Consider the following 26,987-nt stretch of genomic DNA (forward strand, 5'->3'; position numbering starts at 1 on the left):
GCTATGACTAGTCACATTTCGTTATAATGTGTAATTTTTTAGTCAACTGCTTTGATTAAATCAGAGATGCTTGCAGTTTCAGTTCTCTTAGGGCCTTATTTGGGCATGGTAAGGAGTTTGAATCATATGGGAATCCATTGGTGGATTCTGGGCAGAGGACTGACATGATATATAAAAATGTTTTTAAATATCATTCTGGCTGCTGTGTTAAGAATAGATGATAAGGAGGCTAGGATAGAAGTAGGAGAAGCTGTTGTATATAGTTCAGGCAGGGGATGGTGGTGGCTTTGACTAGAGGGGGATGATGGAGGTGAAGAAAAAAGGTGGGATTCCAGTCATGTGTTGAAGTTAGAACTGACAGGATTTGCTGATAGGTTGATGTGGACAGTTTCAGGATTAACTCTAAGATTAGAGCGGCCTTTTCCTGGATTGAGAAGATTGAGAAGGTGCAGGTTTAGGAGGGATGACCAGGAGTTCTCTTCAGGGCATGTTATGTTTGAAACGTGTGTTAGATGTGTCCACCTAGGGTTGGTGAGTATGCAGATGAAGCTGACGGCCAGGGTGCCCAGTATCTTACTAATGAATGAATGAACCATTGAAAGGTAAAATCAGGAAGGAAATGTAGAAAACAAAAGTTTGAAAGAGAATTATAGTCAACTCCTTTATTATGTAGGACCCACATACATGGTCCTTTTCTCTCTACTTCCCAGTAGGTCTTCTTTTGACTCCAATAGATCTAAACTGGTAAGAGTTTGGAGAGATAGGGGTAGAAATATATTTGTGTGGGTATATTTATTTCTTTCAGAATCTACTTGTATCTAAGACATGACCCGTCTCAGAAAATTAGTGGGTATTTAAAATTCCGCAGAGATATTCTAGCTTTATGTAATTGCTTTGTTTCATCAAAATGATTATAAAGGAAACCTTTTCATTTTGACTTCCATATAAAATTAAAAGTGTTTTACCGCACACACAAAAATTTTATAGACCACAGACTACATTTCCAAATCCTTCTTCACATTGTCAGTTCCCGAAGTGTCTTTTCTGCCTTTTATCTGTGTCTTACCGGGATGCCCATATTTGATAAAGCCTCATTCCACTCATGGCACAAATTGCAGCCTAATTGTCGTAGTTTAAAATGCTGTGAATTAAGTCTGTCATTTAACCGCATGATGAAATTTTCTTTAGGAAAAAATAAAGCCAGAAACTCACTGCATGTGAGTGATAAATCCGTGTTGGCACTTACTACTTAATCCTGTTGATTTCAAAGGATCAAATCCAAAGGCAATGACAAATCTCACTGGCTTTTCCAACTTGTTTGGTTAACAGACATCCTTATTTATAGAAAAGCTTAATAGTCCACAAATATTTGAACAGTACAGAAGGTATTCTGTTTGAACTGTTGGTAATACTAGAGCATGATGAACTTTAAACTAAAAATGGGGCAAGCTCAGGCTTTACCTTTAGCTTCTCTTGGAGTTCCACAGCTCTAAAAGGCCCTAGTATCCTGAGATATGTTAAACTCCAATAGAATATTCTTTGACTACACCTTGGATGTTCAGTAAGCCTTGGAGTAGCAGTTTTTTAAGTCCACAATCAAATTTATGAAGAAATCAATTTATTTTTTGTTAACATTCTTGTAATAATTGACTAAACAGTGATCAGACTTAGCATTTATCAACAAATTCCCAGAAAACAAAGTTGGTTTACCATTAAATTCTTTTTGCTTTCTGCTCAAAGAGGAGGGAAAATATAGATAAGACACAGCACCTATGAGGGATGCAAGGACTTTAAAGGTCTTTCAGGTTACAGAGCCATGTTCTGCGTTTGGTGGACTTGAAACTCTGAGATAAGATTGCAGATACTTTTTTGAAACTCTGTAGATCAAGGGCACCTGGTTGGCTCAGTGGGTTAAGCCTCTGCCTTCGGCTCAGGTCATGGTCTCAGGATCCTGGGATCGAGTCCCGCATCGGGCTCTCTGCTCACCAGGGAGCCTGCTTCCCCTCCTCTCTCTCTCTGCCTGCCTCTCTGCCTACTTGTGATCTCTGTCTGTCAAATAAATAAATAATAAAGATAAATAAACTCTGTAGATCAGACCACTAGTAGTTTAAACTGTGGGCTTTAACAAAATTTAGAGATTAGTGAGAAGTACACCAGATTGTATCTTAGAGTGTTTTATTTTAAATGTGTGCGTCAGCATTATATGGTAATAATACGTTTGGTATTCCTCAGAGTAATGATTAGAAAAACCCATTCCTGCTTAACCTGGTTTACCTGGTTAACCATGCTTATAATACAAGACTAGTCACTTAAACCACCTGGAGACATCATTCAACGTAAGAGTTGAATCTGCAAACCCAGCTCTATGAGGTCATGTCTGTTGTCCAATATTAATCTTTCAAAGACCACAAGAAGAAAACTTTGCTTATTAAGACTATACTCTAAATTCTGTTACTCTGGTTCATCACCACTGTGTTCTTAGAACCAGAAGGTTCCAAAGCATTTACAGTTTCTTTTCCTGTTGTTAAAAAGGGATTGTTAATTTATTAATTTAACTACACAATTAGAGGCCTTACTCTCCATTCTCTCATTTGTGTTTCTGTCATTCTGAGTATTCTTGTTTTGGCACAACACTACTAACTTTATGAGATATCAGATATTTTCTACAACTGCCAGAGGTAGGGGTCCATGCTCTCCTCCCTGTGTCAGGTCCTCGAATACCACCCAAACTAGAACCATTTATCTTTGAACTTTCCTGTAGGATTCTTGAATTTGTCTGTTTGCTTCTGGCTTCTAGAAGTCATTTTCCACCTAGGATTCTGTCCTTTCTGCCATGCTGCTGAATGAGTGGTAGTTTCAGAGCTGCTACTCCAGTAGATCTAACTTCTCTCCAGCCCTAAATTAAGTGCCGTAGGGAACTTTGTGCCAGAAATTACAGGGAGATTGAGTTAAAAATAAACCAAGAGGGAACTATACACTTAAAAATGGTTAAGAAGGTAAATTTTATATGTATTATACCTCAATAAGTTTTTTTAAATAAATAAACCAAGGGGAAATCTAAAGTGATATCCAGTGGTATCCACTTAAGTATTAATACTGAATTAAAAAGCAACCTTAGAAGTTATATTAAGTATATTAAGTTGTATTAGGTATATTTAGAAACTGAAGCCTAGAAAGATTAAGCGATTTGCGTAAGAGCTGAGAATAGAGCCCAGTGTTTTCAACATTAGTCCATGTCTTTTTGGAGCTATCTTCTTTAATTACTCCCTTGACTTAAGAGTTAGCCATAATTAACCACTATGTCAATTTTATCTCCTTGGAACTTAATCGTAGTTTGTTCTTCATGAAGCATGCCTAGCCAGTTTTGTCCCCCTTTCACAGCAGGGAGCCTTGGACTTGGAGGCAGTGGGTAAGCCTAGGTGCTAATAATGGGTAAACTGGCTTAGAAAAAGTGGTTGACTAACCTCTGTCTCAGAGGAAACCAGACCAGTCTCTTCACACCATCTACGTCATAGAGACAAATGAATACAGTTTGAGCAGTTCCCAGCCAGTTCTTCTTTGCCAGTCGGGTTAGCTTTGATACCTAAAGACGTCATCCCGGTGTGTAAAAAAATGGTTAATATAAGTGTATGCTTAATAAAGGACACAAAATATCACATAAATTGGCAGAAATGTTCAAAAGATTTCTTTGTGCAAGCGTACTTCATATTCTAGCTGAATAAGCCTCTCTTTTCTAGTACTGGAAATTTTATCAGTCCTATTTCTGCTGCGATGATGTTGCACAACAACTCCACAATTCACTGATCTGCATCAAGTATTTTTACTTTTTTTTTTTTAAGGATTTTATTTATTTATTTGATGGAGAGAGATCACAAATAGGCAGAGAGAGAGAAAGGGAAGCAGGCTCCTTGGTGAGCAGAGAGCCCGATGCGGGGCTCGATCCCAGGACCCTGGGATCATGACCCGAGCCGAAGGCAGAGGCTTTAACCCACTGAGCCACCCAGACGTCCCATATGTTTACTTTTTAAGTAAACTCCACATCTCACATGGGGTTCAAGAGTCATGTGATATACCATCTAGGCCAGCCAGGCACCCAACAAATATTTTTTTATATCTGTGGGTCAACTGGGGTGGCTCTACTTCAGGCTGTAGGTTGGGTTTTGGTCTCTTCCACATGTCTCTCATTCCGGGACATGCTCTTGTCATGGGAGACACCAGAGGTCAAGTCAAACCCACACACATTCCCCATGATCAAGACCAAAAGCAGTAGGGCAGGGATATCCATCAGCTCTTCTCCAGGGAGGCATTGCAGAGTTACCCAGCAGAAGATACAGAAGTCTGTTATAGGGAGAGAGTGAAGAAATCTACCACAGAAACATTTCAACCTTATAATATCAGTGTGTTACTAAATTAACTGCTCTCTCTGATTTCTGGGTAGTTGAACAGATAGCTGGGGTCTTGGTTTTTTCCAACTTGCCCTTCCCTTTCACTGTTAATCTTTCTCCCCAGTAACAAGTGACTGAACATATCATTGTTTCTTACTAGGTGGGACCCCAAGAAACATAAATCATAGTCAAGCCATTGGCCAATAAGCTAAGGGGCTCGACTTTTTCTGAACTTAGGTGGGAGACTTGATTTGCTCTTTAACTAACTTTATTGCAAGAACTTCATTGGCAAAATTCTTACTTAGTAGAGATTAATCTGTACTCTTGAGTTCTCTGTGCCAACGTCTTGCTTTTATTTTTTTTTAGTAATTGTTTGAGTACAATTGACATGCTGTGTTACACTAGTTTCAGGTGTACAATTTAATGAATCAATCTCTACATAAATTATCTGTGCTCACCACAAGTGTAGCTACCGTCTGTCACAAGGCAGTGCTATTAAAATACCATTGACTGTATTCCCTGTGCCGTACCTTTCGTTCCTATGACTTACTCATTCCACAACTGGAAGCCTCTATCTCCTGCTCCCTTTCACCCATTTTTACCCATTCCCCCAACCCCCTCTCCATCTGTGCCCATTTCTGAATGAACCAATTCAGCCTGGCTCCATTGTTTCCCACTGCCATTCACCTGAAGAACTTAATGGAAATATATGTATCTGCCCTTTGATTTATGAGTGAACAATGGCAATGTCTTAGATCGCAAATGTTTGCTAAAAATGTATCCTTTGAGTATATATATAGAGAAACCAAATTACTAAAATTAATAGATTTACTTCCTTTATCATCAGCGTCTTATTCTCCAAGTTTGGCATTTGAACCTAATTCCTAAAAATTAAGTGGTTTGGTAAATGATGATCATCAGTTCTTTGGACTATATTTCTTTCCTTCTTAAATAATTACATATCAAAATAGCTATCTGGATGTATTTATCTGTGTAAAGAATGTGTTAAAAGTGTGAGCAGATTGCATTTATAAATATTATTATAACACTACCATAAATTGAGTAAATAGCACACATCAGTAGTTCAGCTTAGAGTGACTCATTTATCAGTCCAGTCATACTCACTCATTACTCAGGAATAATTCACAACAGACTTTGAGGTCCCGTAGAGATGATAAAAATAGGTGGGATGAAAATACCTATTTAGGGAATTGTCTGGAATGTTGAATGCCATCAGATGACATCATCATCTGATAGTATTAAATATGGCTCTGGGCACTTTTCTAGGCTTAATTTTCATGACATAATTTTTTTAATCACTGCCTAAAAAACAGTCTGGGACAGTTAATGAAATGTTACTGCATAAATTGAAATCAGTAAGAGGACCTAGCTATTGTTCTGAAATGATATTAAGAAGAGTTTATGAAGTTTCAGACAGTATCTCATCTAATGTCTGTAAGCCAGCATTGCGTCATGACATCTTTCTGTAATTGTCTTGAAGGGCTGATTAAAAGATTTTATTGCTGATCCTTATTTTCTTGTATGTATTAAGAACTCGTTTGCATTGGGGAGTGAATTTTAGTTCCTTGTGGCTTGCACAGCAGCTCTTAATCAGGGCCAGTCCCATAGTGGTGCTTCATTTTTTTGTTTGAATTTTTGTTTAATGGAACTTATAGCTTATTAACGTAGAGTTCACCGATTCAGATTATTTTTTTTTAAAAGATTTTATTTATTTATTTGACAGACAGAGATCACAAGCAGACAGAGAGGCAGGCAGAGAGAGGGAGAGGAGGAAGCAGGCTCCCTGCAGAGCAGAGAGCCCGATGCGGGACTTGATCCCAGGACCCTGAGATCATGACCTGAGCCGAAGGCAGCGACTTAACCCACTGAGCCACCCAGGCACCAGATTATTTTTAAGTGCTTTTAAACTGTAAGTTAGATCAGGTCTTTCACCTGCTGAAAAACTTCAGTGGTTCCCCAGTATTTTAAACTACAGACTCCCTCCTAAGGCTTCCCAGTTCTCGCTGAGTTTGACTTCACTTCTTCCGCTCCGTCAGAGGCCCTCCCCTCTTCTTTGCTCTTGGTGTTTGGGCCTCACTGATGTCCTTTTGGCTTCATGGATGTGCCATAGCTGTTCCTTGAGTGCTTTTCTCCCCATTTGAAATAATTCCTGTTCATAAAGGCCTCTTCAGATCACCCTATCTAAAGTGGCCTCCCCCAGATATTTTCCAGCTGATTGCCCTATTTCCCTGGCATTTATTATCCTGTGCAATTATAATTCTTATGTTGTCTCCTCCCAAATAGAAGTTTCGAGAGGACAAAGGGTTGAACATAGTGGCTGACACAAAAAAGTTACTCAAGTATTTGTTGAATGAATGCATAAAGGATATCTCTTACACTCTACACTTAAAATAAAATTTTAACCTTCTTCCTTAATTTTATTCCATGAGAGAGAAAGCACTGAGCTTTGATATTGATCTGAAGAGAGTCAGTACAGTTGAGGGTCCAGGTAGTTATGCTACTGTGCTCATTACTCTGTTCTAATTAATTTTACTCTGACTCATGGCTGAGAGTGTGTGTGTGTGTGTGTGTATTTAAAGATCTATACACATACACAGAAAGTGAACCAAAAACCACGTTCTTTGTGCATGTTTATTTTTAAAAGTTTTCTTGCTTGATTTGCCTTATTAAATATTTCAAAATTGGAGGTGCATATTTTATAACTACTAGACTCTTAGTAGACACTGCAGACAGTGTATTTTCATGCACAGGATAAAGAAATTGCTGTGTGTGGACAGAAACTAATCCAATAGATGTGAAAATAAAACATTTTTTAAAAGACTCTTTGCCATTAAGTTAGAATTCATGTGTGAAGCAGTTTAAGGTAGAGTCTTTTCACAAAAAAACAAAACTTGGGGTTTATTACTGAGAAATCAGAGTAGTCCAAGGCTTAAGTAATTTGCTCAAGGCCATATAGCAGTGAGAAGTAAACACTATTCAAAATCAAGCTTCTCTGACTCTAGAACTTATTTTTACTGTACTTTGAAATCTCCCTAGGTCCAAAGAAATCAGAAAGGTATTGTATTTGTATGTCTTATTAAAAGGTATGAAAAAAATTTTAAGTCTTCTGTTTGATATCCCTTCCTATCATCAGGTTGCAACCTATTGACTTCTTCGTGGGGATTATAAGTAATTTTAGAAAAGTGTGATATATTTGCTTTTAATTGTTGCTAAAAACTTTAAAACTTTATGTAACTAAAAACTCATCTTCTCAGAAGACTGGTTTGCTTCAGTATTTCCACTAGGCTTGAAGAACTGATTCAGAATCTAATAGATGCAAACAGTCTAATGTAGGGAAATGCTGAAAGTACATTTAAATTGCCAAAGTATATACCACAAGCAACAATTTCCTTTTTGTCAGACACACAATTTGAAATGATTATATATTTATAAAAACGAACAGAAAAAAGCAAAATCTATAAAAGATTAAAAATCTGTAGTTTCATGATCCATTCATAAGTTGTCTTCAGGTTAAAAGCTTAATTGAATATTTTAAGTTATATTGTAATATTTAAAATTAGGATATCCTGTGTCATCCTAATTCAAAACTGATCATATATCTAATCCATTTTCTATTAGTGGTTACAGTGAAAGTTGATACACGTGTTAATGTGCTAAAAACCTTTCAGGTTTTTATTTAATGTGCCTTCCTTTCTTAGTTATATTTTATCTAAGGGTTATCAGTTAGAACCAACACAACCTAAGTTGACAGAGATCAGAGTCCTGATCTCTGGTAAGATAGAATTTTATTTTACAGTGACATTTTGTACCGATTAGAGGAAAAAAGATGTTAAAGTTGAGTAAAGATTTGAATATGATTTCTCTTCAAATTTGGTAATTAAATGAGAATTCCTCATAGATTTTATAGGTTAGAGACCTCTGACCAGGATTTAATTGTCTAGGATGAGTTGTTTCTTTTAAGGCTAGTTAAGCAAAAAAAAAAAAAAAAAAAAAAATTAAATTAAATGGATATCAGCCTTTTTACTTCCAAATTACAAATTGATGAAATTATAAATTAAGTCCTTTTAATATAACATTAAATATTTAATTGCATTTCTTTTTTGGGCTGTTACTCTGCTTCAGCTTTAAGGGGTGTTAATAATTTCTGACTGAAGAATTTTAAATCTTTTTGTTGTTATTGAGATTTTATTTATTTATTTGACAGACAGAGATCACAAGTAGGCAGAAAGGCAGGCAGAGAGAGAGGAGGAAGCAGGCTCACTGCTGAGCAGAGAGCCCGATGTGGGGCTTGATCCCAGGACCTTGGGATCATGACCTGAGCTGAAGGCAGGGGCTTTAACCCACTGAGCCACCCAGGCGCCCCTGACTGAAGAATTTTAAACTGAGAATTGAAAGATTGAAAGATTCTGCCATCCCCAAAACTTAAGGAAATGCAACTGGCTGAGTTTCTTCACTTTGATAAGATACTGGGAAGCTGCCTCTTATCCCTGGGCAACAAGGTGGGATGCTACTCTGGTGGTGGTGGTGGTGATGGTGGTGATAGTTACAGTGGCTTAGAAGGTGGGAATGAAGTTCATAAAAAGAAAGGTGAGCTCAGTCTTGAAATCACTGCAGCAGTAGAAAGAAAATCTGTGTAGGTACACAGTTGAGTAATTGTTGAAAGGTCCAATGTGCCCGGCTAATCTGGAGATTATTTTTGTAAAAATTCTGATCAATGAATGAAATATTTCAAGGCAGAGTTCTGAACCTCCATTAAACCTCAGATGTTATAGACTCCCCCCCCTTGACATTGCACACAAAATTTTCTGTGTGTGTTTGTATGTAAGTATAATTTTCGTTAGCTTCCCGATAGAACTGTGACCAAAGAGTCTCAGGCCAGAATGTTAAAACAGATCTTTGCTGGAGTGACTAAAGAGACACCCAGAGGCTGGCACCAAGTGAGAAGAGTGTGCGAGGGAACTGACAATACCAGCTACGAATGGAGCAGAGCAGAGGTGATCCGCGAGAAGCTGATAGTTTAGATTAATTCTGTGAGGAGATGTGTATAGCAAAAGAAAGGCAAAGGGCCAGAACTAGACAGTGGTAGTTTTATGTGCTGCAAGAGAAAGGTCATTTAGTGAAAGAAATGGAGAAAAACTATAAACAGAGAATCAATAGGGAGAGATGTTTATTTTGGAAACCAATTAAGCATAAAATATAATTGAAAGGTCATAAAAGATGAGAACTGAGGAAAGGTAATTCGCTTCAGCCTAGAGACGTTGCTGGTAATTTTACTTTAAAGCAATGTCAAGGGCGCCTGGGTGGCTCAGTGGGTTAAAGCCTCTGCCTTCGACTCAGGTCGTGATCCCAGGGTTCTGGGATCGAGCCCAGCGTCGGGCTCTCTGCTCAGCAGGGAGCCTGCTTCCCTCTCTCTCTCTCTGCCTGCCTGTCTGCCTGATTGTGATCTCTCTCTGTCAAATAAATAAATAAAATCTTAAAAAAAAAAAAAAATAGGGTGCCTGGGTGGCCCAGTGGGTTAAGCCACTGCCTTCAGCTCAGGTCATGATCTCAGGGTCCTGGGATTGAGTTCCGCATCAGGCTTTCTGCTCAGCAGGGAGCCTGCTTCCCCCACCCCTCTCTCTCTGCCTACTTGTGATCTTTCTCTGTCAAATAAATAAATAAAATCTTAAAAAAAAATTGTCAGTGGAATATGAAACACAAAAATCATATCATAAGGGGGTGCCTGGGTGGCTCAGTCAGTTAAACATCTGCCTTTGGCTTGGGTCACGACTTCAGGGTCCTGGGATTGAGCCCCACATTGGGCTCCCTGCTCCAAGAGGAGTCTGCTTCTCCCTCTCCCCCTGCTCATGCTCACTCTCTCTCACTCTCTCAAATAAATAAAATCTTTTTTAAAAGGGGGGAGGGGGACTTTTGGGTTAGTAGATGGGAAAGGAAAGTAGCCTGAGCCAACCCTCGATAACCACAACACTAGTAGCAGTCATAGTTGAAATAACGGCCGCTAACGTGATTGAGCACTTGCATGTGTCAGGCACCACGAAGAGGGTTTTTTCTTTTTTAAATTGCTTTTTCCATTTAACCTTCACATAACCTTGTCAGGTGTCCTGTTATTCTATTATTATTATTATAATTATCCTCCTCCTCATCATCCCCAATTTTGGATTAGCAGATGGCAGGGGCAGGGGGAGTTAAGTAATTTGCTCAAGTTCGCATGGTCAGCAAGTGTGAAGACAGAATTTGAACCCAGGCAGCCCAGCTCCTGAGCCTTCATTTTTAACCCTGCGCTATTAAATACTAGAAATATCTGCAGTGATGTAAGAGGTATTAAATACTAGAAGTATCTGCAGTGATGTAAGAGGAATATGGAAGGTTTCTATGTATTGATATAAAATGAAAAAGAAAAAGGATAAATGTTTTTGCATAAGAAGTGGGGAAGGGGCGCCTGGGTGGCTCAGTGGGTTAAGCCTCTGCCTTCATGCCCTTGGTCCTGGGATTGAGCCCCGCATCAGGCTTTCTGCTCAGCGGGGTGCCTGCTTCCTCCTCTCTCTCTGCCTGCCTCTCTGCCTACTTGTGATCTCTGTCTGTCAAATAAATAAATAGAATCTTTAAAAAAAAAAAAAACTGGGGAAAATACAATTATATAGACATAATTATACATATCAGATGAAATAAAGGATAAATAAAAATTAATACAAGTTACCTATAGGCAGAGGAAGGGAATAGGGATAAAAAGTAAGACTTCTTGGATTGTATCTTATTGCATAGTTTTAATTTTGGCATCATTTTAAACATCAGGTAAGTTTTTTACATACTCAAAAAATAAACTTACACAGGAGGAATATACCACAGATAGCTTTTCAAATAACTTCAGAACAATAGAATTTGGACTGTACATTCTTTTTTGTTTCTTTGCACTGTGTGTTCTTAGGATGGTATTAAAAAGATTAAAAAGAAATTTTAACTTTAAACTTCATCCAGTAATTTTGTTATTAATAGTAGTATTAGTATAGCTATTTTTATATTATTTCATATATATTGTAGGATAAAACAAGTAATTTATGTTAATATTAAGAACCAGGATCTTGGGGTGCCTGGGTGGCTCAGTGCGTCTGCCTTCGGCTCAGGTCATGATCTCAGGGTCCTGGGATCAAGCCCTGCATCGGGCTCCCTGCTCAGCAGGAAGCCTGCTTCTCCTTCTCCCACTCCCCATGCTTGTATTCCCTCTCTCCCTGTGACTCTCTCTGTCAAATAAATAAATAAAATCTTCCCAAAAAAAAAAAAAACAAACCCAAAAACAGGATTTTTTATGTTAGAAAAAAAGAAATACATGTGTAAATCGAAGAAAAGTAATTCCTGAAATGGGAAATTTGAAATGGAGTGAAGTCATTACTTTTTTTTTCTATTTAAAAAGACTTATTTCCTAGCTCTATCTCTGAAAAGTCGTAAAAGTAATACCAAAAGCACACTGAGCACCCAGATACCATGGCCCAATAAAGAGAACCAAGGCTTCTTGGAGAAGTGACTGATTACAAGTTTGGGGCAAGAAGTATTCATATTATGCATAAGACATTTTTATTATGCCAGAAAGCAACAAAGTCATTGAATATTTCTGTATTTAAAAACAAAAACTTATAAAGGGATTCTCACTGGACAAAGGTAGGAAAAATTTGAGCATCAAAAAGAACACTGACTGTAATTAATTGAAATAAATTGGATTAATTGAATATGTAAGAATCCATGTACCCATCATGATACTTAAGAGAATCATAAAATAGTAAAAAAACTAAAAAGTAAACAAACATAAAATCTTAATAGTTCTCATTGGAGGTAACCAACATGCCAGCCCCTTATTCTGAAAATCGGTTTGACTTAAGAAGAAGAATTAAACACTCATCCTTCCTGACCTACTGTAGTTACAGTTCAGGATAACTAAATAGCTGTAATTGACAACAGAAGAATTTCATCTAATAGTTGTGGGAAGAATAAAATAATTAGAAAGTCACAGTTTTGCAACCCCTGATGAAGTAACTGGTTCAGGTTCAACCTCTAGTAAATACTAAACCTCTAGTAACCTCTAGTAAATACTAAAATTAATGCAGTGGTTCTGCATTAAGCATAAAGCCCCTGTTCCGGTATCTTAAGCATAACCTGGATACTTCTAAAAAATACATAAATTCTTGGGCCCTTTCCAACACCTGCTGTGTCAGAGACTCTAAAGATTAGGTCCCAGCAATCTGTTTTAACACGGCCTCTTAGGGTTCTGGTGTACACTAGAGCTTAAGAACCATATTAGGTGGGGCGCCTGGGTGGCTCAGTGGGTTGAGCCGCTGCCTTCGGCTCGGGTCGTGATCTCAGGGTCCTGGGATCGAGTCCCACATTGGACTCTCTGCTCAGCGGGGAGCCTGCTTCCCTCTCTCTCTCTCTGCCTGCCTCTCTGTCTACTTGTGATCTCTCTTTGTCAAGTAAATAAATAAAATCTTTAAAAAAAAAAAAAAAGAACCATATTAGGAAAAAGACAGATGAGAATGTTTCATTGCAGGACTGCTATTACCCCCACAACTCCATGACCAACCTTAGCGCTCCTAGAAGCTGGAGAACCGGACGTTGTATTCCTCCAAGTAGATGCACCTACGACATAATCTTGCCACCCTCCAAAAAAATTAAACTTGAATCATTCCGTTCTTTATACGTGAATTCCAAATTATTGGAAATACAGGAGATAAGAGAATAAGTTAAACAATATCATGAGGAAGAAAAAGACAAACCCAGATTGTAAGATGACTGACTGGTTTCTTCAGCAAGTCAGTAGCACAGGAAAAGGGGAGGGAGGGAAACTGTTCCAGGAAAGAAAGGATTCCAAAGACAAAATAAGGAAATACAGAAAGTACATCTTGGGGCTCCTGGGTGGCTCAGTCTGTTAAATGTTCAAAACTTCTTTTTTTTTTTTTTAAAGATTTTATTTATTTATTTGACAGAGAGAAATCACAAGTAGATGGAGAGGCAGGCAGAGAGAGAGAGAGGGAAGCAGGCTCCCTGCTGAGCAGAGAGCCCGATACGGGACTCGATCCCAGGGGGCTCGATCCCAGGACCCCGAGATCATGACCCGAGCCGAAGGCAGCGGCCCAACCCACTGAGCCACCCAGGCGCCCCCTTGGTTTCAGCTTAGGTCCTCGTCTCAAGGTTGTAAGATTGAGCCCCATGTCAGTCTCCTTGCTGGTCATGGAGCCTGCCTAAGATTTTCTCTCCCTTTCCCTTTGCCCCTCCCCAGCTCTTTCTCTTTTTGGGGGATGGGGGGTGCATCTTGTTTTGGTCCTGATTCCAGTAAGCCAACTAAAGAGACTTGAATTCAGACAGTGAATTAGATAATATTAAGGAATTGTTCATTTTGTTAGGTGTGGTGATGGTATTATGGTTATGTAAGAAAAAAAAATTTTTTTTAAAGATATATAGAAAAGTATTTAGGGTGAAACAAAATGATGCCAACATTTGCTTTAGGTTACTACAGAAAAAAAAAGAGTAGATGAAGCAAGTATGGCAATATGTTGACAACTCTTAAATCTGGGGGATTCATTATACGGTCTTTTCTACTCTCATGTATGTTTGAAATTTTCATAATAAAAATAGAAAATTGTAAAAGATAACTACAGAAATTTTTATTAGGTTGTATTTATTCCTGTGCTAGCCTTTGTCGTGGTATATTGTAATTGCCTGTTTACTTATCTATACCAGTATTTCTCAAGTTATCAATATTGAAAGACCAACTTTTTTTTTTGAAAGACCAGCTTTTTTAATTGTCCAATATAGACCATGATTTTGATAAAATACAAAAGAATCAATTACCATAAAAGCAAAATGGGAGGAAAGGACGTACAAAATAAAACCTTAAAAGTTTTGTTATTAAAGTCAACAAAATTACATTTCACGTATCAGAACAAATGTAAACATAGGAAAAAGCAATTTTTTAATTGTACCCATCAAAAATATGCATACAGGCAATTAGTATGGAGAATTGCTGTTATACTCGCTTGTTCTGTAACCATAATTAAGTTTGTCAGGCAAAACATGGGTGTGCATTTTGCATGTTACTTTAGGACCTTGGACTGAGAACAGCGTCTCTCCCAGAGCAGGAGGAAGTGTACCTAATCCTGTGTTCTTTCAGCACAGGTTTTTACCGCAGTTACTTCTGTTGCTGATTTCGCAGCAGATGGTACAGTTTTCAGGGCTGCCCACACTGCAGAAATCATACAGAATGAGGAAGGTTCACTTGGGAGTGAACATACCAACCTTTTTAAACAGGCATTCTCTTAATCTTTCAAACATGGATGTTGTCCTGCTTCTCACAGTGTGTGACATGTTTATTGTTAAGCAATTCTGGCTTTACGTGGGAATTTTAGGTCCAGGCATAGCATTCCTTTCCCGCCAGGCCCTCTCCCCGCCCCAGACAGTACCTTTCCTGCCAGGCTTCAGAACTTTCCTTCCTCCTTGGCTAGAATTTGGACTGATCACTTCCAAAAACCAGTCTGTACTCTAGATTCTCTTGTGCCTCCTAGGACGCATTTTGTCGGCGACAGTTCATTGTTGTTCCCCCGTATACTTAATATTTGTTCGCATTGGATCCCTTAGGTTTCTCTGTGTTGCTAGAATCACAAAAATTTTTCGCATTAGTTCATATTGACTCAGCATTTTTTACCTTTTTTATTTTTTTAAAGAAAGATTTTATTTATTTATTTGCAGAGAGAGAAAGAGCACAAGCAGGGCAAGCAGCAGGCAGAGGGGGGAGCAGGCTTCCCACTGAGCAAAGAGCCCAATGCTGGACTTGATCCCAGGGTTCTGGGATCATGTGTGACCTGAGCTGAAGGCAAATGCTTAACTGACTGAGCCACCCAGGTGTCCCTGACTCAGCATTTTCAGCAGAAAGAAATTTTGTCTCTCTGGAAAAGTCATTTATTTGTCTATGAGAAAATTGTGTCCTTAGAGCTACAGTTTAAGTGGCACTTGGTGTGGAGTTTCTGCAAAGATAAATGCAAATTAGCCGAAAGATAATCCTGTACAGAAAACATGCTGCATTTCCCTCAGTATTTGCCCACAGGGCCAACCCTTTGTTAAGATTTCCCCGTTCATCCAGTACAGAAATGAGGCTCTGGTTTACTCTTACAAACAGGTTTACTTTTACGAACACATCGTTTAGGTGGTAGTTAACTTAGACGTAGTCACTCTGATGACTACTTGGACATTTTGACTGAAAATTCTATATATTCTTAAATGAATTTTTTTCCCTGTAGATTCTGAATGTCTATTATGTATGCTGTGGAAAGGCAAAAGGAAGATGTGGGAAGCTGATCATCTACATTTGTGATAATAGCAGATGAAGAAACATACAGAATGTCTGCTTACATTTTTTTTTTAATTTCAGTATAGTTGACGCACAATGCTATGTTAGCTTCAGGTGTACAACTTAGTGATTTGACGAGTTTATACATTATGCTATGTTCTTCATGATTGTAGCTCCTGTCTGTCCCATTACATCACCATAGTGTCATTGACTATATTCCTCGTGCTCTAACCTTGATTCCTGTGACTTACTCATTTTGTCTTGTATCTCCCTCTCCCCTTCACCCATTCTGCCCTGCCTCACACCTCGTCCCCTCTGGCAACCGTCAGTCTGTTCTCTGTATTTATAGGTTTGTCTGGCATTTTTTTTCCCCTATAGCCGATGTCAGAGAAATTACTCTGTGCTCACTTCTAGGTTTTTATGGTCCTAGACACATTCAGGTCTGTCTGCTTACATTTAAAGCCTCTAACATGTATAGTAGTAATAGTCTACATTTTATAATGGTCGATGATACCGTCCATGATCAGTCAGCTAAGTAGTTAATAAAAACTGTGCCTCTGCTGTTCTGTATATAGTCCTAAAAAAGTGTGGGGAGGACCGGAGAAAATGATATGGCCCCGACCTTCAGAAAGCTTAAGTGGAGGTATCTTATTTTCTAACGCGCAGTGTGTTAGAGTCAGAGCTGTGTGTGTGTGTGTGTGTGTGTGTGTGTGTACAAACCCAAACACATATGCACTTTGAGATATCATTGAGATACATGTAGGGAACTACAGCAGGAGCCAATGTGCTATCACGATAAGGAGTTCAGGTTGGAGATTAGTTCTACTTCAAGTGACCAGGAACTGTTTAAGGGCAAGGTGGCATTGAAAGGATATTTAGGATTTCATTGAAAGGATAGTTAGGATTTCAGCGGGAGTCTAGTAAAGAAGCGTGATACAGTTTTTTAAAAGCAAACATTCGGGGCACTTGGGTGGCTCAGTGGATTAAAGGCTCTGCCCTCAGCCCAGGTCACGGTCCCAGGGTCCCGGGATCGAGTCCGGTATCAGGTTCTCTGCTCAGCGGGGAGCCTGCTTCCTCGTCTCTCGCTGCCTGCCTCTCTGCCTGCTTGTGATCTCTGTCTGCCATGTAAATAAATAGAATCCTTTTTTTAAAATTAATTAATTAATTAAAAATAAAAATAACCAACATTCCAGATTAGCCATTTACTTACCAGTTGTCTGAATTCAGCCCGATTCTGTTATCCCTCTGATCTTCAGCTCCCTCATTTATAAAATGCAAATTAAAATTATAGTTATCGTAGAGGGGTTTTAAGATGATTAAGGGGGATACAGTGATACAAACATGCTTTATGAAGTGTAAAATGCTGTGGGATGCCTGGGTGACTCAGTTGGTTAAGCGACTGCCTTCAGTTCAGGTCATGATCCTGGAGTCGCAGGATCGAGTCCCGCATCGGGCTCCCTTCTCCCGCTGACCTCTTTCCCCTTATGCTCGCTCTCTCTCTCTCTCTCTCTCAAATAAATAAACAAAATCTTTTAAAAAAATAAAGTGTAAAATGCTGTACACACATTAATTTTATAATAAATTTGAGGATGTCCTGAGCCAAAGCCATGGAATCTCAGTATCAGTAAACCACATAGCCTAGAGCAGAAAACATAAGGAGATGAATGAATATTGATTTACCCATGCAGTTCCTAAGTTGGGAAAACAATTTTAAATTTTAGAAAAATCCGTCAAGATTTCTGCTGACCCTTTCCTCTCAAAAGATCATTTCAGAGGCCTTTCAGATGTTCGGGTGAAACTTGAATGAGCTATACTATTTCGTTTTATTGAGTTGATGTAAACATACTCAGAATTAATTTTCAGGTAAACTGCTTTGATAGGGATTATAACATTGCACAAAGAGTGACGCCTGGGTGGCGCAGTTGGTTAAACGACTGCCTCCGGCTCAGGGCGTGATCCTGGAGTCCCGGGATCGAGTCCCACATCAGGCTCCCAGCTCCATGGGGAGTCTGCTTTGCTCTCTGACCTTCTCCTCGCTCATTCTCTCTCTCACTGTCTCTCTCTCTCTCAAATAAATAAAATAAAATCTTTAAAAAAAAATTAAAAAAAAAAAAAAAAACACTGCACAAAGATAGCTAGTATATCTTGTGAGGTGTATTTGCTTAGAGAACCTGGCTATCATGTTTGATTTAGAGAACAAGTCTTGGGTAGATCAGAAGTGCTCCACCAAACAAAGCAGGGTGTGAATTATTTAAGCTGCTTCCAGGGACCACTGTTGGGTTCCAGGTGGCTGCTGATAACTGTGGGGAAGATCGCTTACAAGAAAGATAGCCTTTGTCTGATGGGGTGGCAGGAAATGGATTCATGTTTGTTTTGTTTTGTTTTTTAAAACGTAAATTTTACATTTAAATGTGGTTAGGAAAAATATTCAATAAACTTGTAAACAGAACAGAGGACGAGCTTAGGCATAAAAAAGCACTGTCATGCCATTTGCTGCTGTCTGGTCTTGGGCTCTCTCCATTTATTTGGACTCCAGTGAAATGTGATTGGAATTACTTTTCTCAAGGCAGGGAACCTGGAGAATGGCATGTTACTTGAATACTCACTCCTGTTCATTTAAAATGCTTTTGAATAGGTGAAGGGGATTAAGAGTACACTTACCTGATGAGCACTGTGTAATATATGGAATTGTTGAATCACTGTGTTGTACACCTGAAACTAATATAGCACTGGGTATGAACTCCACTGGAATTATAATAAAATCAATTAATAGATTTTTGAGGAGAAAAAGTTCTACCTACTAATAGTGGGGATTTTTGGTTGGTTGGTTGGTTGGTTTTGATGAATAATCCTAAATTCTCTCTCTCTCTCTTTTTTTTTTTTTTTTTTTTTCTGACAGACTACCTTGCTAATCATGGCCGGTTAAATGAGTCTGAGGCCAGGCGCAAATTCTGGCAAATCTTGTCCGCTGTTGATTATTGTCATGGCCGGAAGATCGTGCACCGTGATCTCAAGGCTGAAAATCTTCTGCTGGATAGCAACATGAACATCAAGCTAGCAGGTAGGGGGAACGCAGCTGGCATTAATGTGGCAGGAACATTTCTACCAGTGCATCGGGCTTTCTTAAAGTGTGTTTTACTCACAGTTCTCCGTGTAATGACAACTAAGAGAAACGGGTTCATTGTTAATGTACATGGCGCCAGGACTGGGGTCTGATTTGTGGCCAGGGTCTTGTGCTCTGCTGGAAGAGGTCCATTTGTCTACCTGTGCGTGTGAGGTAGGGGACTGGGAGCCAGCCCAGAGGAGCAGCCCAGGTCGCTAGTGCTCTCTCTGCTGTCCTGGTCGTGGGTGATCACGGCTGAGAGGGCACAGCTGGATAAAAGTGTGGTGAAGATGAATGCCTCACTCTGGTATAATAAGGTTTTGAGTTACACGTGGGAGGTTAAGGGTAGAGATTATTTTGCTAGTTTTTCTCCTGCCGTTTTCACAATTGTAAGAGCTTTTATATTTTATAGTCCAAGTTCATTTATTCATATGGTCAAACATTCAATCAGTATTTGCATGTCAGGTGCTGTGCTATGCTAGGTATACAGGGGATACAAATCCTCTGATTCTAAAAGTCTAGTGGGGAGATAAGAATAATTAAAATACAATACGTTGCACCAAAATGTATATATGAACTGCAGCAGGAATCTAGGTGAAGGAACAGCAGTCCCCCTGCGAAGTCAGGGAGGCCTCACAGGGAAGGTACTATTTGAACTTGGGCTTGGAGGATGACTTAGAAGCTTGCCAGAAAGAGAAACGGAAGTGGGATATTACACAAAGGCAAACTGGAAATACCACCGATGGAAGGGAAGGAGCTTCAGACTGCTGTGGTGGGGAGCTATGGCTCAACATTGCTGGAATATCAGATCTGTAGGCGCAAGGAATCGACACAGGAGGCACAGGTAGGCAAAGAGCAGAATATGAAGGGTCTTGAACGCCATGAAAAAGATTTCAGAGTCTATTCTGTTGGTAATCGGGAGTGCAGCCTACTGAAAAATGTAGGGTGATAGGGGTGAAGGTGAACCTGGGCTACTACGATTAGATTTGCGTGAGGGAAGGAGTTTTCTTTCTGGCAGCAGAGTCAAGATGGGTAGGAGGTGGTAAGACTGAGGCAAGAACATTAATAAGGGATCTAAGGCAGAGTCCAATTAAGAAGATGTGGGTCTGGGCTAGAGTAGCAGCAATAGAGGTTGTAGGTGTGGGAGGGAGACTTACTTTTGTTAGGGTATGGAAGAAGATAAGGGGCTTGAAGCAAAAGCCTTCCAAAGTTTGCAAGTGCTGGTGTTTTGTTCTAGGATTATTCAAGAGGAAGAGAGGGAAACCCAGGTGAGAGGAGCTGACCAAGAAATTACTTGCTGACTAGCTAGGCTGGATACTCATTGGACTTCTAAGCTTAGAGACAAAACAACAGCCTTGGTTTGTTGCATTGTGGTATAAAATAGAAGCTAAAAGCCTCTGATTTGTGCATGTAACTGTTTTTTGGGGTTTTTTTAAGATTTTTATTTATTTATTTAACAGACAGAGATCACAGGTAGGCAGAGAGGCAGGCAGAGGGGATGGAGAGAAGCCGGCTCCCCACTGAGCAGAGAGCCCGATGATGCGGGGCTCCATCCCAGCACCCCGGGATCATGACCTGAGCCAAAGGCAGAGTCTTTAACCCCCTGAGCCACCCAGGCGCCCCAGTAACTGGTTTATTTCTATGCCATTTCCCATTAGTTTTTGCCTTGGGCATTTGAGGGAAAGCAATAATTAATTTTTACTTACTTTAACTTTTACTTTAATTTTAATAATTAATTTTAAATGCCAGTGTTACGTATGGTTCAGGGAGGTAATGGATTTTCCATTCTGCAGGCTATGGCTTTTTTTATTTTTTTTTTAATGGGATTGCCTGAATAAAAGAGTTTTTTAAGTTAATCTGTTTCATTCCCATTATATATATAAAGATTTGTATTGATTTGTCTTTTCTGTTTTGAAAGTGCACAGTATTGGTGTTTCCATTGTTTCTTATTTGTGTTCACTCCTCCCATTTGTGTGTTGTTGTTTTTCTCCTCTTCTTTTGGCCTTTCCATTGGTCTCGTTCATCTCACTTCTGTTTGCCAGTCTTCAGAAGTGCACTATTGGGGCGCCTGGGTGGCTCAGTGGGTTAAGCCGCTGCCTTCGGCTCAGGTCATGATCTCAGGGTCCTGGGACTGAGTCCCGCATCGGGCTCTCTGCTCAGCAGGGAGCCTGCTTCCCTCTCTCTCTCTCTCTGCCAGCCTCTCTGCTTACCTGTGATCTCTCTCTGTCAAATAAATAAATAAAATATTAAAAAAAAAAAAAAGTGCACTGTCCTGGGACTTCTCGTACTTCTTGAAAGCATCTGCTGCCCTCAAATTGTCCTCTTCAGAGAAGACTCATGTTTTTTGAAGTCCTTAACTCTGTAGAAAGAAAGAGTTAAGAGCTTCACCTTCATATTCCTTTATCACTAAGACAAAAAACTCACAAAAGCATATTTCCAAGGCATTCTGGGAGTCTTTTTAGGCAGAGAAAGGTTAGCAGTGTGAGTCATATGCTGTGGAAATGACAGAGTGTTCTGTCACTAACCTCTCAAAAGCAAATGTCAAAGTAGAACCACAAAGAAGCTTGCAAACAAAATATACAGAATATTCCTTTAAGGTTATAACCAATTTTTGCCTGGCTATAATATATCTCCTGTAATTTTGGCGTATAAATAGGTAGGTAAACTCAGTATTTCTAATGTCGTTGAGTGGTATTCACAGCGAGGTCTCTTTGACTTTAGGAAGCACAGATTCTGAGTTTCCAAGCATTATTGTTAAGTTTTTCCTCAAGGGTTACTCAGTAACTGATTTTTGGGTTTTATAATTCAGCATTGATGCATTTAGTGTCATTGATTCCATACCTCACAAGTGGAGACGCGCATGTGTGCACGCGCGCACACACACACACAGAGTACATCTTAGCACTCAGATATCCTCTTGTCCACATTTTTCTGTCATCCTCACCACCGTTTACCTCAAATTTTAGTAAAAGTTTATTTGCTCCTAGGCAAAGTTCTGGGGATTAAAGTATTTCAAGACAAAAATGATAACAATGCAAAAAAGTTCAACTCAGCTGTCACCTCAAGGAGTTAACCCAAAACCAGAGCTTTAACTAAATATAAAACAAGAAGATAATTATAAAGGCGATGAGGCTAGGAGAAAGACTAATTCTTCCTCAAAGAACGAGGGAAATAATTAGCTAAGACTTGATTAAGAAGAAGGCATTTGTGGTGGGACAGGGGAGAGAAAAGCAAAGGGGCTGTGAGGTACAGATGGGGGCTCCAAGCAGGTAGATCAGCATATGCAAAGGCAGGCCCGAGAACTCAGATTGTGCAGGAAAGCTGTGCACCAGAGCTAGTGGGACATAAGCACCTGTGACAAATGACAGGGAAAGAGCCTGGACAGGTAGGCAGAGCTACATCATGGAGAATCTCACATGCCATCAGAAGTTTATATGTGTTAAAAAAAAAAAAGAAGTTTATATGTGTTTCCGTGTTTTTAAAGAATTTCTCCAGGATATTTATTTTTAATCCATAGATTTTATAACTTTTTTTATAGTCTTGCTTTCCTTTAAAAACATCATCTTGTGATTTGTGAGGATTCTTCTTGAATTTTAAAGAATTCTAACACATGTAAGAAAGATGGGACTCCATGGAAAAACTGCAAGAACTCATAATAAAATGCACAATTATTGCCTCAAATTATACTTTGCTTATTCTCCTTATGAATTTCTCATTAATTGCTAAATGGGCCAAATAACTGAACTACGTTAGCCATTTTGTACGTTGAAATTGAAGAGAAAGTATAAACCAAAACTAGCTGTAAATTACAGTATTTTTCTCGGTTCATAAGACAGAAAATGGGGTGGAAGTAGCAAATGTGGTTTATTTTAGTAAGTACAGAAACATGGCTTTGAAATCATTTTCTAATTTATGCTCCCCCAGTGGATGAAGACTTCAGATACTAATGAGCCGTGGATCCGTCCATACCCGTGTGTTCATTGCCTCATTATGAGACCTCTGGCCTTTGCAAAATACCAGGCAGAATGCAAAGAAATATTGGCCTTCATTCGTTGTAGTGGTTATGGTAAAATTTTCCCCTAGCTATTTTGGCTATGACCATTCAGGCATCAGCTTGAGAATAAATAGGTGAAGGACATTTAGTTTTGTTCTTCACCTTTCCTAATCTGAAATGTTTATAATAAATACTTAAAGATAAAAATGTATGAACTACTTGGAGGAAGTTTTCAGAAAATACCACCATTCAAACAAGGCTTCTACGTAAAGACCATGGAGCGCGATATAGCAGACCGTGTTGGTGGGAACTCTGGCTGTGCCACGTAGCATCTGTGTGACCTTGGACTAACTATTTATGCTCACTGAGCCTATGTTTGCATATGTATGAAACAGATTAATCTGTTTCTCAGGAGTATCACAGGGACTTGTAATAGTGTTAGAGACAGGAGGCCAGCAGGTAAGAGTATAGTCTCTAGAACCAGACTACCTGGCTTTGAATCGTGGTTCTGCCACTTACTGGATAGGTAACCTTGAACACGTTACCTAACATCTCTGTCCTCCGTTTCCTTATCTCTGAAGAGGGAATGATAGAAGTTCATATCTCACAGCGCTTACTAGTTAATATTTGCAAAATACTTAGAACAGTGCCTGGTACATAGTTGATGCTATTTAAGTGTTCGTTAAATAAATTGTTAAAGTCCTGGCACCATGTAAACACTCAGTAAAAGGGTAGCTATTCTTTGTATGTAATTGACACCATGTGAAAACAAGTCCTAAAAATTCTGATCGTCATGTAACCCCCCTCACCATGTTTTTTTTTTTAATTTACCAAGGCCTTAACGCTTATTAATACAAATCTCCCAAAGAGTAAGTTTATTATTTATATTCTAAATTGTCTCTACTTGACATGAATTAATTTTTTTTCAAAGAGAGACTTTATACATAATCACTGGTGTGTAGTAGCCTGGTAGATCTGACTTCCTTTCCGAACTGACCCATGACTTCCAAGTAACCCGTCATCCCTCATTATCGTTTTTAACAACCTTCGTATTCACAGAAGCCTTGAGACAGCATTTCTGCATATATAATTCCAGTTTTGTGCCCTGGAATCAAAAAGAGGCTAGGGGAGGCTGAGAGAGGTAGTGAAATATTTGTTAGAAGTCTCCTGTTTGCTATCCTCCTGCCACTGGTATTCTGTAGAAAGAGCTCTGCGTCAGCAAGCCCAGGGAGGCCGCCTCTTTATCCTTCAAGGCCCTGAGCACCAGCAACACATGAAGCCCGGACCATGGAGGAGTGCCCAGAGAGTTCTGTTGAGGTTTTGTTTCGTTTTGATTTTCCCCTCGTCTTCTCCCTCCCTGCTGTCCTCCCCACTTAGGGCTAAGGAAGACCATTTATTGGCTCCTCAGCTCTCTGAACTCCCTTACGGCACACATCGATGCCCCACACTGTTGAGCAGGATCACATGTCGTCTCAGCTGTGGTGACCACTCTCGTTGCCCTGCTGTGGGGTGGAGAGGGACTGACTGACATTCGCAGGGGAGCTGCGCACCTAGCCTTTCCTTGCTGGTGGGCAACAAAGCACGCAGTGACGTCAGTGCTGGCCAAGCCCTGTGCTGTTGACATAATGTGTCCGCTTCATCTCCACCACTGGCCTGCCTTTCGTTTGTCAGCTTTCATTTCCTCCTAATTGTCTTCTCTGCTCCTGTGATAATAATTACAGAAGAGGTGTATCTCTCCAGCGAGACTGGGTATCTGAATTCTACTGGTAATTTTAGAAACGAGGATAAAATTAACCCTAAAGCCATCTGCTGCTCTGTAGGAGAATTTTTTAAATTATAAATTAGACATTATAAAACACTGCTGGAGATTTAAAATTGCCTTGGTGGTGCTGATTCCTAGAAGTCGTGTACTTTTTCTTAGCTTAAAGACTGGTTTTCGGGGTTTCGTTTTTTCCCTTTTCAGAAAAAGTTTATCTAATGACTTCTTCTGTTTTGTCTTTACATCATTTAAATAAAAATCATGTAAGTATGTAGTAATTATAATCATTTTGCGACAGTAACAGTGACAGACTGTTTAACATCTTCTATATGTTTTTCACAACCTTTGTTTCCTGGCTACTTGAAGAGTGGTCTGGGGACCAGCAGCATGAGCATCACTTGAAGCTTGTTAGAAATGCAGAGTATCAAGCCCAACCCTAGACCTGCTGAATCAGAATCTGCGTTTTAGCACATTGTCCAGGTGGTTTGTGTGACTGCTCACCTTTGATCTGTTTCCTTCCAGCAAGGACAACAGAATTCTTTTGTGCTTGGCTCCCAGCAGACAGTAATCATGAGGATCAGTTCATTTACTCAGTGTAAGGTCCCGTTATTCCTAAAACAATGGACCTTTGCTAATGATATTTGGGCACAGATAACTTAGGTAATTTAGTGATGACAGTAATAACAATTGGCATTTGTTGTCAGTAAGCTACAGGTCAGTCACTTTCAAAATAAGCAGACAGTAATAGCCCTTCTAGTACCGTTTTCAAATATATCCATAGTCTGTTACTGGTTAGTTAGATAAGACGTAATTAGAGGACTCAGCTTTTGAGGCCAAGTTCATTTCCATGAGATTCCATCAACAGTGACTGAATCAATTCTGTGGTTGTGCAAACTCTCTCTTCTGTAGACCTTTTAAGCTACAAAGAAACCAGGTGAGAGAATATGGAAATCCTGGGAAATCTTAAAACCATTGTTAAGAGTAAAACCCCTAGAGAACTTGCCTTCGTGTTAGGGGTGTGGGCACACGTCATCTCACATGAAAAGACAAGATGTCTATTCAGCACACTGTGCGTATCTATAAAGACTGTGGATTCCTAAAATGAATGAATATATATGAATATATATCTCTAACATTTACTTTGTAAACAATTATTTCCATCCCTAATGAAGGATGCTGTTGACATAGCTTCTAATAGCGTAGAGAAGAGAAAGCCGTCTCTTGCCAAGTTCTGCTGGCTGAGGGCTAAATTAGAAAACCTCTGCTCTCTACGAATGTAAAAGATTTTTCCTGGCTTTATGACAGCCTTACCTCCTGCTCTTAGTTGGACTCAACTTCTCTGGCTAGTGATATTCTTGGAACAGCTATGATATAGTAAAAAACAAAAACAAAAAAACACCTGGCTTGCAGTTTAAAAAACCTGTATTTGAATGCTGGCTAAGCCACTCATAGCTAGCGATAACTTGGGCAAGTCATTTAACCACTTTGAGCTTCAGTTTCCTTGTCTATAAGACATGGACAGTCACATCTCACAGGGCTGTTATCACAATTAAATGAAATAATATATATTTTAAAAATACCAAGTATGTAATGCCTGATCCAGTGTAGGCATGACACAAATGTTTTTTGGATTTGATGATAACTTCTAAACCATGTTGAAGGATAAGTTGTCATTTGTTTCTAAAACTTCTCATGATTTCATATTGAACTTTCTTAAAATTAAGAGAATCTTTAAGAAAGATGTTTTTTTCCTACTATGTTTAAAAATGTTGAAAATCAAAAAAAAAAAAAGAATGTTGAAAATCATGATTGATCTGACAAACTTAAGGTGTGTTATAAGGGCAAGTTCAGTTACTCCCCACACAAATGACAAATTACTGCAGAGGAAAGAAACTTTTATATTCAGAATTTTGTCAGAGTTGCTCAATCTTGTATGAATAAAAATAGTATCAAAATAACATTAGACTGAACCCTGGATTGGAGTGAGAAGTATTAGTATGAATTCATGGGATTTTAAAAAATACATACACATATAGAAAGGTACAAGAATAAATATGGGGGGTGTATACATATATTTTAGCATTTGTACATCTGTTTCCTCACTGTCCCACTGACAGGGCCTAGAAGCAGTGACATCCAGCTACAGTCAGTACATCTAGGTCCTAGTCTTGATTCTCTGTTAGAGGAACCAAGGCTGCTTGGGAAAGTGGCTGATTCCAGAGCTGCAGTAGGGAATATAGAAAATGAGCCTGGAACTTCTTCTGGTGCCAGAGATAAGGAAATACTTAAAATGACATTTTAAAAGGATGAGGGCATGCTGAAAGGATACAGAAGCCAGCCTGAGTTAGCTCTTCATGGCCGAAGCTGGAACTATTTGAGCACCAAATAAATAATAG

The 26,987-nt window shown here is 39.3% G+C and overlaps 1 protein-coding gene across 2 annotated transcripts in view; it reads left to right on the plus strand.

Annotated features, from left to right (window-relative positions):
• SIK2 (salt inducible kinase 2) overlaps positions 1 to 26,987 on the plus strand; it is a 132,706-nt gene that overhangs the window by 72,972 nt on the left and 32,747 nt on the right. For both annotated transcript variants that reach the window (XM_044257790.1, XM_044257791.1), the window contains exon 4: positions 18,635 to 18,796. In XM_044257790.1, coding sequence (XP_044113725.1) covers positions 18,635 to 18,796 — 162 coding nt within the window. The remainder of the gene's footprint in view (positions 1 to 18,634; positions 18,797 to 26,987) is intronic.

The sequence above is a fragment of the Neovison vison genome, chromosome 7 (genome assembly GCF_020171115.1).
Source record: "Neovison vison isolate M4711 chromosome 7, ASM_NN_V1, whole genome shotgun sequence".
Classification (NCBI taxonomy): domain Eukaryota; kingdom Metazoa; phylum Chordata; class Mammalia; order Carnivora; family Mustelidae; genus Neogale; species Neogale vison.